The sequence below is a fragment of the Hydra vulgaris genome, chromosome 07 (assembly GCF_038396675.1).
Source record: "Hydra vulgaris chromosome 07, alternate assembly HydraT2T_AEP".
Taxonomy (NCBI): Eukaryota; Metazoa; Cnidaria; class Hydrozoa; order Anthoathecata; family Hydridae; genus Hydra; species Hydra vulgaris.
This window is the reverse complement of record NC_088926.1, coordinates 8,034,273-8,047,500: the sequence shown is the minus strand read 5'-3', so window position 1 is coordinate 8,047,500 and position 13,228 is coordinate 8,034,273. Positions and strand designations below refer to the sequence as shown.

The following is a 13,228-nucleotide window of genomic DNA, read 5'->3' as shown; positions in this document are numbered from 1 at the left end:
CAACTACTCCTAAAACATCGGTAGTATTCAATCTTCTGCTTCTGGTAATAGTGCTGGCAGTATAGAGAAATTAGCCACTTTTGAAGACTGTCAAATTAGTGGTAGTGATAATACTTCTACAAGGACCACTAGCAGTGATGGACCAGCATTGTTGCAGCCATTTGACATTGGTGAATTTGAAACAGAAAATTTCTCCCCTTCTCAGCTGGAAAAGTTTGTCATGGCTGGTCGCATTCCTTTCCCACTTGATATGCCAAAAGATAATGGAAATCACATATTTCCAATGTCAGTTTTGAAAAGCAGAATATTTTTACTTAGAAATCAACTTCCACACATGACTTCATCCCTTGCAATGATTGGAGGATTGGGATATGAAAAGAAGTGGAAGAATCTCATCAGTCGAATTCCTGAACATGAGCATTCGAAAATCCATAAACAATGCTACATTCAGTGGCGTGAATTGGAAGCTCGAATGAAAACTGATCAGTCAATTGAACATTTGATGAATCGCCAAATTCTCAATGAAGCTGACACCTGGAGAAAAATCTTGGAACGAATCTTGGATGTGATTCTGTTTCTTGGTGAACGTGGATTGGCTATTCGTGGAAAATCTGACCTAATTGGATATTCTCATAATGGAAATTTCTTAGGATTGCTGGAACTGATTTCGCATTATGACCCAATTCTTAAGGAACATGTGATAAAAGTTAAAAAATCACAGGACAAGGGTCAACGTCTTCAGGTGCATTACTTGTCAAATCGTTCTCAAAATGAATTCATTGGCCTTTGTGCAGCTGAGGTTCGCGGGCAAATTATAGAAGAGTGCAAGTCTGCAAAGTATTTTTTAACTATGGTTGATGCCACTCCTGATGTGAGCCATACTGAACAAAGTTCGTTTGTCATTCGATATGTACATGAAAAAGAACCTGGAAAATTTTTAATTGAAGAGCGGTTTTTGATCTTTGCAGATTGTGCCAAGAAGACTGGATCTGATATTGCGGAATTAATTCTGGAAACTTTGGAAACATTAAAAATTTGTTTTGAAGACTGCCGTGGCCAAGGCTATGACAATGGAGTCAACATGTCAGGAAAATATAAGGGTGTTCAAGCAATCCTACAAAAGAAGAACCCATTGTCTGTATTCTTACCCTGTGATTGTCATTCATTGAATTTGTGTGGACAGAATGTTGCCTCAAGCTGTACAGATGCTGAGACTTTCTTTGGAACTGTTCAAACCCTATATACGATCTTTTCTGCTAGTCCGCAACGCTGGGAAATATTGCAAAAGAGACTTCACGGTGTGTCTTTGCATGGACAATCAGGAACACGATGGACTGAGAGACTTGACAGCATTCGCCCTTTCTATAATCACTTGAGCCAAATCATTGAATCTTTGAAAGAAGTTAAGAGCTTGAATCTCACGCCTAAAGCAAAAACTGAGATTAGAGGTGCCCTAAAATATATGAGCTCCTTCAAATGTGTTCTCATGTCTGGAATTTGGCTGAAAGTTCTCACATTGATTGACCGCTCCAACCAGTTCATTCAGGCAAGAAAAGCAACTATTGATATTAGGTGGAAAATATTGAAGCATTGATTAGTCAACTCAAATCTGTTCGGGAGGAATTTTTGGGTAGCAAATTAAAGGTGATGAACAAATTACGGAATTAACAGAAGCAGAATCAGGAGAGGAGGCAACATTTCGGAGAACGGTTTTTTATCACATTTTTGATTCTGTAATTGGTGGACTTACTGCACGTTTCACAGCAATTCAAGAAATCCTTTCTATATTCTCTTTTTTGTGGAAGTATCAAAAACTGTCTGAAACAGAAATCAAGAGTGCTTGCTCACATTTTTCGCAAAAATATTCTTGTGATGTGACCGAAAATGAACTGACTGAAGAATTGCTTCACATAAAACAAATTCATACTGCAAATTTTGGAAAGAAACCTCTTGCCCCATTTGACTTATTAAACAAAATTTCTGAAATGAAGCTTGGAGAACTCTTTAGAAATATAGTAATTGCATTGCGTATTTTTGCTTCAATTCCAGTGACAGTGGCTTCAAGTGAGCGTTCATTCAGTAAATTGAAGTTCATCAAGAATTTTTTGCGCTCAACTATGGGACAAGAACGAACAAGTGACCTCGCCATTTTGAGTATCGAGTGTCTATTAGCAAAAAATATTGATTTCCATGATGTGATTGAAAAGTTTGCTAAACAAAAGCCAAGAAAAATAATATTGTAAGAAACAACAGCTGGACTATTTAATTATACTTATATTCCAGTAATATAATAAAAAAATTGAAGCAGGCCTTTTTTTTTTTTTTGGAGTAAAGGGGGTGGGCCCCTAAACTGAAGGATGCTCGGGGCCCCCAAATCCTGTGCACGGCCCTGTACACAGTGTTTCTCCATCAGTAGGTTCATCAGGAAGAATTCTTCCTTCAGTAGTCAATTCTTCCTTCGACACAGTGTTTCTCCATCAGTAGGTTCATCAGGAAGAATTCTTTCTGATGAACCTATTGATGGAGAAACACTGTGTAGAAGAAAGAAAAAAATAGATAAGTGTTTTTACTAATTTATTATTATTACTAATTTATTATATATATATATATATATGTATATATATAATAAATTAGTAAAACACGCCACCAGCCGGCCCTGTATATATATATATATATATATATATATATATATATATATATATATATATATATATATATATATATATATATATATATATATATATATATATATATATATTTATACACAGGGCCGGCTGGTGGCGTGTGCCAAGTGTGCAATGCACACAGGCGGCAAATTTCTAGGGGCGGCAAATTTTAAGATCAACGTTAAATGAAAATTCGCCAAAAAAATTCTTTGTTCTGATAAAAATTATTATTATATATATATATGTAAAACATTACATCGATATTTCAATATTTAATTTTTGTAAACAATTTACTAATAAAAATGTCTCTGAAGAAAGTTCCTGGACTCATTTTTGCTTATTCAGCATATTTTAGTACCAATATAATTTCTTTCTTTGAATAGGCGGGTTTTCGATGGCGTAATAGCTTTATTATTATAGATGATCAGTCGTTTAAACATGTAAGTAATTTTTTTTTTTTTATTAATATGTTTAACAAAAATTACGAAAGTATTAAATATTGTCTAACGAGTTTTTAATTAAAAATTTTATTTAGAAGGGAGAAACTTTATATAACTTTTATTGTTATTAAATTCCTTGAAAATGGATAAAAGAAAAAAGTTGTCCGGTTTTCATTATCATCTGAAACGGCTAAAGAAACAGGAAGAACATGATAAAAACCAAACTAAACTAGATACTTTTTTAAGTTCAGAAACATTTTATAGCCCTAACAATGATTCTGGTATAAAAACTTTGCCATATACAATCAATTCAAATGAGATCAAAGTACATGAAATCGAGATGGAAGGTGAAGAATCAAACCAATACAGAGAATCGAGCAAAACTCAATTCTCGAGCGAATCTCGATTCGAGAATCAAGATAATTTAACTGGCGTGCTCCCTTTTTGTACATGGGAAGAAATTTCTGATTGGCCTCAGACTCTTACAAACCATAATAATCAAGAAATAGTTATGAATAGCTCTGTAAACCGTCAATTAAACAGTTTCCCAAGAAATTATGATCATCGTTCCTTCAGCTCAAGCTTTTTTTGCCAAAAAGTTTCGAATGGTGAAAGTCATCCTAGATCATGGCTAATTTATTCAGAAAAAATGAATAAAATATTCTGTTTCTGTTGTAAACTATTTAAGATTACAGATACTTCCCTTGCGAGAACAGGATCTGCTGACTGGAGGCATTTATCACAAAATTTAACGAGGCATGAAGTTAGTGTTGATCATATTAAAAGCTTTGGCAATTGGATCGAGTTAAAAAGAAGACTACAAAGTTCAAAAACTGTTGATTGTTTAACGGAAAAGCAACTTTTGAATGAAATTGATAGATGGGATAATGTTTTAAAAAATATAATTTCCATAATCATTATGATGGCATCACAAAACATAGCATTTAGAGGATCATCTGATAAACTGTATGAAGAAAACAATTGAAATTTCCTAAAAATAGTTGAACTTATGGCAGAATTTGACCCAATTATGGCATATCATGTCTCCAAAGTAGGGGAAAATCTAAACAAAACTCATTACTTAAGCAAAAATATCCAAGAAAAAATTGTTCAGTTAGTGGCTCGTGCTACTAGAGAGGAAATCCTTAAAAATATTCGGAAAGCCAAATACTACTCCATTATTGCGGATTGCACACCAGATGCCAGTCATCAGGAACAGTTAACTCTAATTATACGATATCTTGTCATAGAAAAACATAACGATTCAGTGGTTGTCGACATCCGAGAGAGTTTCTTAAATTTTATTATTATTGATGATACCACAGGTTTGTAAATTTTTGAAATTTTCCTGATTTTTTTTATGTAATATATGTTAAAAGTTAAGAAACATATTTAAACAAAGTTTAATTTTACAGGTCATGGATTGGAGCAAAAAACTTTGTGGCTCCATTGAATGAAAATAAACTTCCACTTGAAGATATGAGAGGTCAGGCATACGACAATGGTGCAAATATGAGAGGCAAAAAGAAGGGCTTACAAAAAAAATTTTTAGATAGAAATAAACGAGCACTCTTTGTCTCTTGTACAGCATATTCACTTAATCTTATTGTTGTTGATTCTATAAAAGTTGTATTGGAAATTGTGACATTTTTCGGAATTATTCAAAGCCTTTATAACTTTTTTTCTGGTTCCACAAAACGTTGGAGTATTTTGAATCGAAGTGTCCATCACTTACAGTAAAATCTTTAAGTGATACAAGATGGGAGAGTCACATCAGAGCTGTAAAAGCAATCAAGGAAAATATGCAAAATATTTATGAAGCATTGCGTGAAGTTGCCAAAAGTGATTGTGATGGAGCCACAAAATTATCAGCTGAATCCATTGCTGCTAAAATGGATACTTTGGAATTCATAAGTGGAATTGTTATTTTGCATGATGTATTTAACGAAATAAACTGCGCAAACAAAATTATTCATCAATAATCAAGTCAATTTCATCAAATGTCAAAATTTCCATTGAAGTATTAAAATCCACTGTAGCATTTTTAGAATCCAGTTACAATCAGACTAAATTTGATGAGTACGTTACCACAGAAAAATTTTTGGCAACAACTTCGGGTCTAACATTCGAGTTTACCGATCTGTCAACTGAAAGAGTCAGGAAGAAAAAAAAGTTTTTCGACAAAGTTGAAACAAACCAAGTTCCTGTTTTCATCAAAATTCAAAAAAATTTCTTTGACATACTTTTCAGTCGTGCCATTAAATCTATGAAGGAGCGTTTTGAAGACTTTAGAACAACTATGTTTCCTTTTCAGTTCTTATTTGAAATTCCGAATATTTCAAACATGAAAGAAGGTATATTGAGAGATAATTGTAATTTGTTGGAAGAAACTTTAACCGACAAAGACGAAATATTTCTGGAGAAGAATTGATGACTGAACTTTGTTTGTTGTCCAAAAAACAGATTTAAAAAAATCCACTAGATGTTCTAACATTTATATTTACACGTGATCTTGAAGAAATATTCCCCAATACTTGTATTGCATTGAGAATCTTACTAACAGTTCCAGTCACTGTCTGTCAAGGCGAAAGATCTTTTTCCAAACTAAAGTTGATCAAAAACTATTTACGATCAAAAGATAAGCTGAACGGACTTTCGATTATTTCTATTGAGAGCAAAGCAACAAAGTCATTAAATATGAGTGAGCTGAGACTTGAATTTGCTCAAATGAAAGCCAAAGGAGTGCCACTTCCAAAACAATAAAAAAATTATAATTTAGGTTTCGATAAATTTTCGAATTTTCCATACTTTTATTTCAAACTTAAAATTTCCATTATATTTTCATTTTTTATATGTATAAAAAAGTAGTCAATAGTGTATGAATTTAATGATAAATACCAGAAGTTAATATAAGTTTAATTATTTTTCCAATTTGGAATAATGATTTTTTCTTCAATTAGAGTGACTCTTTATTGAGATTTGAAGATGTATTTTTATATTTTTGCTTTCATTTTTTTATATAAATATAACACTCTACTCACCTTACTTAAATAGACCATTTTAGATAATATTTTAAATAAAAGTATAAAGGTTATAAACTGCTGTTAGGGCAACTTTTGCCCGATAAACACTATGAAGATGAAAATTTCATTCATTTAAGCCAATTGTTGCTCTCTGATATTTTTAAAAGGCTAATTAAGAATTAAGGCGGCATTTTTTTTTTTGCACACACTAAGAAACACCCGCGAGCCGGCTCTGTATATATATATATATATATATATATATATATATATATATATATATATATATATATATATATATATATATATATATATATATATATATATATATATATATATATTCATAGTTTCTTTACTGCACAAGATCTATACAAGATCCATAGGTACAAGATCCATAGTTTCTTTACTGCACAATATAAATTAAACAATTGAGAAATTAGACTAATTTTTCTCACTTATTAATAAAAACCATTTTTTTTTTTACAAATAAAATTACAATATATTAAAATCGGTCACCATGTAACTTCGGTCATTAAGAAAAAATATAAAAAAAGCATGCAAAACTCAAATTTTACAAACTTTTTTTTCTCAAGAAATATTTGTAATTAGTTCGTAAATATTAATCTATAAAAAAAAATAATGATTTTATGCAACCTGCTGAAATAATTCTTTAGCAAAACAACAATTTAAAGAAATGCATACGATTAAAATCTAAAATAAGCTAATTATTAAAATAAATGATAAAATTTAATCTTAGGGTAAAAATTTCTCAAAAAGCAAGGGGTTGCACCCTACATCACCGAATTCGCTGAAATTTGGCAAAAAGGTTTAAAGATATAAGTTAGGAAAGAATGTAAATTTTTTTCAAAAAATTCTCATCCCTTTAAGAGTTACAGCAACTTGAAGTTAGTTAGTTTTTAACTGAAAAATGAGGGGGGAAAAGTGTTGGAAATAGGTTAGTTTACCATTATCCTTTTAACAAGCTTATGGTAATGTTGCGAATCTAAAATTTGGTACCAAAGGAGTTTAAAATCAGCTGAATCTGAAAATCATAGTCTCGTATCTGTCAAAACAATAGAATATAGTTTATTGTTAGATCCACAAAACGCACTTACTAACAACAATAAAAAAGGACATTTACAAGTATAGCTCTAGAAAAAATCTGACTGATGGAAAAAACTTTTGGTTTTGATTTTCTTAAATATTTGACATATATCTACTTTGCGAATCAAATTTTTATTGGCCTTATGTTTTGTCGAGAAGTTATTAATGTTTTGGTTTTTCAATTTTTCTAAAAAAATTTTGTAAAAAAAAAAAAGTTCGCAAATGTATTTTGATATTGAACTAAATACAATTAATTTTATTTTTAAATTAAATTGGTCTAATTAATCATAATCTATAAATTAATTATATAATTATGTTTTTTTAAATCAACTGACTATAATTATTAGAGTTAGTTGATTAAAAAAAACAGTATATATGATTAAATTATTTACAAAGTTATTACAAAACATAGTTCAACATTTTGTAAATTTATAAATTTGTTAGTTGTTATTTTCATTACATAATAGTTATTTCATTTTTGTTACATAATAGTTATGTCATTAAGTTAAACAATATTATATAACCTTTTATTCTTAATTGTTTTATTGTAATCAAATAGTAATTATCTCATCAATAAAAAAAAAGTAATAAAATGAAATTAATTAAAGTAATTAAACAAATTTCTAATAAATATAACCATGTTAAGTTATATAGCTAAATAAAATTATATTTGGTTATATTTTAATTTCACACAAAATTTTTGTAAATAGTTGGTAGAGAATTGACAATAATTAGTAGGTACTTAGGCATTTAAAACATGTCTGTTAGAACAAATAGCTATTTCTTCAAGCAATATGTTCCTTATAAATACAACTTAAATTTTTATAGTGGACATATTGTTTGTGTTTAAGTGTGATTTACTTGGTAGGACATAGTATTTAAGATTTCTTGTTTTTAAGTGTTTAGACTGTGATTACTCATTATAGTTTTATATGGATAACAAAATAAATTGCTGCTTTGTAAATAATTATGGAGCTTGTTATAAACAGTCATATACCCAAGTAAAAAATCTGATTGAAGATATTGACAGCACTTTTAAAAAACTACTTGTAAAATGAACAAATATGAAAAAAGAACAAATCACTAGCATATGCACACATCATTATGATATGTTAGTTGTAAGATATGAGGGTAATCAGAAAAGTTGTTGTAATCCATTTCTGACTCACCAAAAGGTGTGTAGAGGTAAAAATTTATATATTTATATTTCATTAACAATATCATTCTTAATAAATTGTTTATAAGTTTTTTTAATAATTATCATAATTAAAAATATAATTAATTTTATAGTAATATAATAACATAGTATAAATAACGTTATTTAAGTAATGTAATTACTCTTTTTTTTCAGCATCACTACGTATGATTACAATGCATACTGTGTTAGAAGCAGAAACTATAGGTTTAAATCTTACACCTGGAAAGAAATTGTGTCCAACCTGTCGAAGTAAAGTTATGAAACGTTTATCAAAGAGTACAAGTGAAAATAAAAATGATGAAGATTTGATATTGTTAGTGAAACGTCCATTCAAAATAAAAAAGGTGTGGATACACACTTTACATTTGCTGGAGTCTCCTATTAAGGTCAAAGGATTGCATAAGTCAGGTAAAATCAGAGAAGGTAAACGAAAATTGACAGCATTAACAACCTCCATTAAAAAAAAGGTAGCCACTTCCCTTAATATATCAGAAGAAAGTTTTGAAGAGCAGTCAAATTTTGTTAACGAGTATATTGAAAAAGCAAACTTGTTTGATAACATGATGGTATTACTAACTAACAAAATTGCAGAGTCTACAGCAATATCTAAAAAAATACAACTGACGACACTTGCTCCAACAGACTGGTCAACAAAAAAGGTTTCTGAAACATTACATGTAACAAACTATGTAGCTCGAACTGCACATAAGTTGGCATTAGAAAAAGGTATTTTAACCATGCCTAATCCAAAACTAGGAAAAGTTCTTCCTGATGTAACAGTTCAACTGGTCAAGACTTTTTATGAAGATGATGAACATAGCCGTATAATGCCTGGTAAGAAGGATTATGTAAGCATAACGAAAAATGTTCACATGCAAAAACGTTTGCTATTATGCAACAACAGATAGGTCAAACTTGACACATAATAAAGAGCCAGTGTTTGAATACATCGAATTAGTATGTAGAAAAATGGAAAAACTCGCACCACATTCTTATTTAGCAAAAAGTCAAGCATCATACCTGAGATCAAGAAAAGAAAATATGAATGAGGTAACAGCATTATTTTTGGGTGATTTTTCGGAAAACTATAAATTTGTAGTTCAAGATGAAGTGCAAAGCTTTCATTGGACAAATTTACAATGTACACTTCATCCTGTGATTATTTATTTCAAAAAAGAAGGTATTCTCAAGCACAAATCTTATTGTATTATTTCGGATGATATGATCCATGATGTGAACATGGTATATAAAATTATTGATGTTGTTAGCAATGATATAAAAACAAATCTGCCTCAAATAAAAAATATTGAATACTTTTCTGATGGGTGTGCAGGTCAATATAAGAATTGCAAAAATATTTTAAATCTTTGTTTCCATCTTGAAGATTTTGGATTTTCTGCTAAATGGAACTTTTTTGCAACTAGCCACGGTAAACAACCTTGTGATGGGATAGGTGGTACAGTCAAACGTTTAGCAACACTAGCAAGCTTGCAAAGAGATATGGGTAATTATATTCTATCTCCACAAGTAATGTATAAATATTGTCATGAAAACATTGAAGGTGTACATTTCATATATATCTCATCAGAAGATTTATTTTTGGTGAGAAACACTCTTAAAGAACGATTGGATACTGCAACAACAATACCTGGAACACGTAGTTACCATCAATTTGTACCACTTGGCCATCAAAAGGTAAAAAATATATGTTTAATATACCTTTTACTATCTTTTAAAAAACATGCATAACTTTTGTTGATCAAATAGATTTTTGATTTGAGCAGATCATTGTCAAAAATATTTATATTTTAGTTTGGGCTCGCAATTTCCTTTCAATGCATTTAATAAAACATGTTTAACAAAAATGAATAAATGCATATGTTATTATTTTGCTAGGTAGGCACAAAGCTATGCAGTGTTGATGAAGAATTTGCTTTAATTCATGACTTTGGAAACGTCCAGATAACAACTGTAAACCTAGTACCAGGTGATTTTGCCTGTGTTTCCTATGAACAAAAGTGGTGGATAGGAGTCATTGAAGATATTAATCTGAAAGAAAAAGACGTGCTTGTAAAATTTATGTGTCCGAATGGTCCTGCACGGTTGTTTAAATGGCCACCAATAGATAGCCAATGCTGGATTCCAGATGTCCGCATCATTTGCAAAGTTGAGGTACCAATAACAAAAACAGGGCTTTGCTACTATTTAGCCAAAGACGACTTTAAAAAAATTGTTTTCCTAAGGAAATAGAGATTATTATGTCTTATCCATACTTAGACCTTATGCTTATGTGTACAACTTGTAAATAATGTGAATGTAAAGCATGTATAAAATCACTAAAATTGAGTATTTCTTTTTTATATTTTTTTATACCTTTTACAATTTTAAATAACATGAAAATAAATAAATAAAAAAAGTAACTAAACTGTTAATTTCTGATTTGATTGATTGGTAAAAGGTTGGGATTGAGTGTCTGGTTTAATAAATATCACAAAGTTTTGTGTCCACATCTATCATCAATAATTTCTTAAGTAAATGTAAGGCCAAAATAAAATTGGTTCGAAAAGTAGATGTTCATCTTATCTTTAAGAAAATCAAAATTAAATTTGTTTTCATCAGTCAGACTTTTTTTATAGCTATAATTGTCAATGCCCTTTTGTATCGGCATTATTGAGTGTATTTTATGGATGGTAAAATAAAGTACATTGTTTTCTTTTGACAGATAAAAGCCTATATTTTTTGGATTAAACAGGTTTTAAACTCTTTTGGTACAAAATTTCAGAACTGTAGCATTACTACAAGCACCTTATAAGGGTAAAAGTAAATGGAATAACTTTCGGCACTTTTCCCCCCTCATTTTTCAGTCAAAATCAAGAAAACTTCAAGTTGCATTAAGTTATAAACGAATAGGAATTTTATGAAAAAATTTTACAGTCTTTGCTAATATATATCTCTAAACATTTGTGCCAAGTTTCAAAAAATTTGGTGATGTAGGGTGCAGATTTGTGTTTTTTTGTGTTTTTTGAAAAATTTTTACTCCTTAGTATTATTAAGAATCACCAAATTAATTATATTTACAAAAAAAGTTATTTATTTTTGAAAATTAACTACTTTTTTTATAAAAGTTAGTGTTTAATCTCGAGAATACTTTCTCGAGAATTTCTCGAGAAAAAGTCATTATTTCTATTTCTCAATTCTCGAGAAATTGAATAAAAATTCCAAGAAAAAAATTAAAATTATTATTTGCTTTAATGATTAATCTAATTCAAATTATAGTTCTACGTTCTTTGCATGTGCGTAAGCCAAATGCTACGCAAGGTTTTCTTTTTTTTTTTTTACATTATATACTAATACTATGATAGCAAGAGTTTTCAAGTTATCATCTATTGCAATATTTAATATTTTATATATAAAAAGAACGATTAAATTTTTTAAGAAATTTATGATTTGTCTGATTCTCTCAAACGATCTTACAAAAAGTTATCTGTAATTTATTTTATTTATTTATTTATTTGTTGTAGCTTTTATTGAAAAATGAGCAACAACGACAAGGCCAAGACTTACAAAGATGTTAAGTCATGTTTAAAAATAAACAACGATGAGGCACATTGCAATTTATGTACAAGAAAATTATTATGCAAAGGTTCAGCAACAATTGGTATGCGGAGGCATCTTGAAAATGTCACAAATACACTCGCGTATTAGAAAGTTCTACGTCTCATCAAAATAAACGGAATAAAGTTGAAAATCTAACTAATCAAACTATTTTAAAATTTGAGTTGGTTGTTTTTAAAAACCATTTTAAAAACAACCAACTCTGGCTGAATTGATTTCTAAATTGACTGCTGAGGACGGTATATTGTTCAATAAAACTACTAAAAGTGAGTTTATACGGCAAAGTATGACCGCCAGGGGATTCAGGTTACCTCAAAATCCTTCTGAGGTGATACAATTAATGGTGGAATTTTACCGTAGCAAGAAAGAAGATATAGTACAGATTATAAAGAAACTAAAGGATGAAGAAAGAAAGTTTAGCGTATCTATTGACGAATGGACAAGCGTTAAAAATCGTAGATTCATGAGTGTTCATTTATACAGAAAAAATGAAAATAAATCATTTAATCTTGGTTTGATTTTTATCGAAGGAAGTTGTACATCAGAAATAACTTTGGATATACTGTCGCAGAATTAAAAGAGTTTGGTCTATCTTTACAAGAAGATATTATGGCTGTTATGAGCGATGGTACTGAGGTTATGAAGAAATTTGGTAGATTATCGCCTGCCTTGCAGCAATTATGCTACAATCATACTATACATCTAGCGGTTTTGAAAACATTTTACGCTGACCAAAAAATGAAATAAATGAATTCGTAGACGAGCATGAGACTGTAGATAGTGACGATGATGCTAGCATTGGAAGTGCAGAAGAAGATGACTTTAATTTGGAAATTGACGTGTTACGTAACAAAAACTTTCAACTTAAATCCAAAATTAAAGAGACAGTTGTAGGAATACGAAAAATTGTAAAACTCTTTAAAAATTCTCTAGTGAAAAATAGTGTTCTACAAAAATATGTAAAAGACCAAGTAAATAGTGTTCTACAAAAATATGTAAAAGAATTGGCTTTGCTACTAGACTGTAAAACACGCTGGAATACTATTAAAATAATGGTGAAACGGTTCTTAAAAATCAAAAACTGTATGCAAATGGCATTAAGTGAATTAAATTTAAACCACTCGTGGAAAGATAATTAAATACAAATGGCCGAAGTTCTATTAGCTGTATTAGAACCAACACGAA

The 13,228-nt window shown here is 29.9% G+C and overlaps 3 protein-coding genes across 3 annotated transcripts in view; all 3 read left to right on the top strand.

The window, feature by feature from the left end:
• Window positions 1–2,243, top strand: part of LOC136082544 (zinc finger MYM-type protein 1-like) — a 3,285-nt gene extending 1,042 nt beyond the window's left edge. The window contains exons 2-3 of the mRNA XM_065801954.1: window positions 25–1,546; window positions 1,635–2,243. Coding sequence (XP_065658026.1) covers window positions 25–1,546; window positions 1,635–2,243 — 2,131 coding nt within the window. The remainder of the gene's footprint in view (window positions 1–24; window positions 1,547–1,634) is intronic.
• Window positions 2,244–3,248: 1,005 nt separating this feature from the next.
• Window positions 3,249–4,091, top strand: LOC136082543 (zinc finger MYM-type protein 5-like). The gene has a single exon (XM_065801953.1). It carries the CDS (start codon window positions 3,249–3,251, stop codon window positions 4,089–4,091), a length of 843 nt encoding a protein of 280 aa, XP_065658025.1.
• A 4,494-nt stretch (window positions 4,092–8,585) lies between these two features.
• On the top strand, window positions 8,586–10,770 carry LOC136082273 (uncharacterized). Its single transcript, XM_065800950.1, has 2 exons — window positions 8,586–10,123; window positions 10,325–10,770. Exons 1-2 carry the CDS (start codon window positions 9,293–9,295, stop codon window positions 10,676–10,678), a joined length of 1,185 nt encoding a protein of 394 aa, XP_065657022.1. The 5' UTR covers window positions 8,586–9,292; the 3' UTR covers window positions 10,679–10,770.
• Window positions 10,771–13,228: the final 2,458 nt, after the last annotated feature.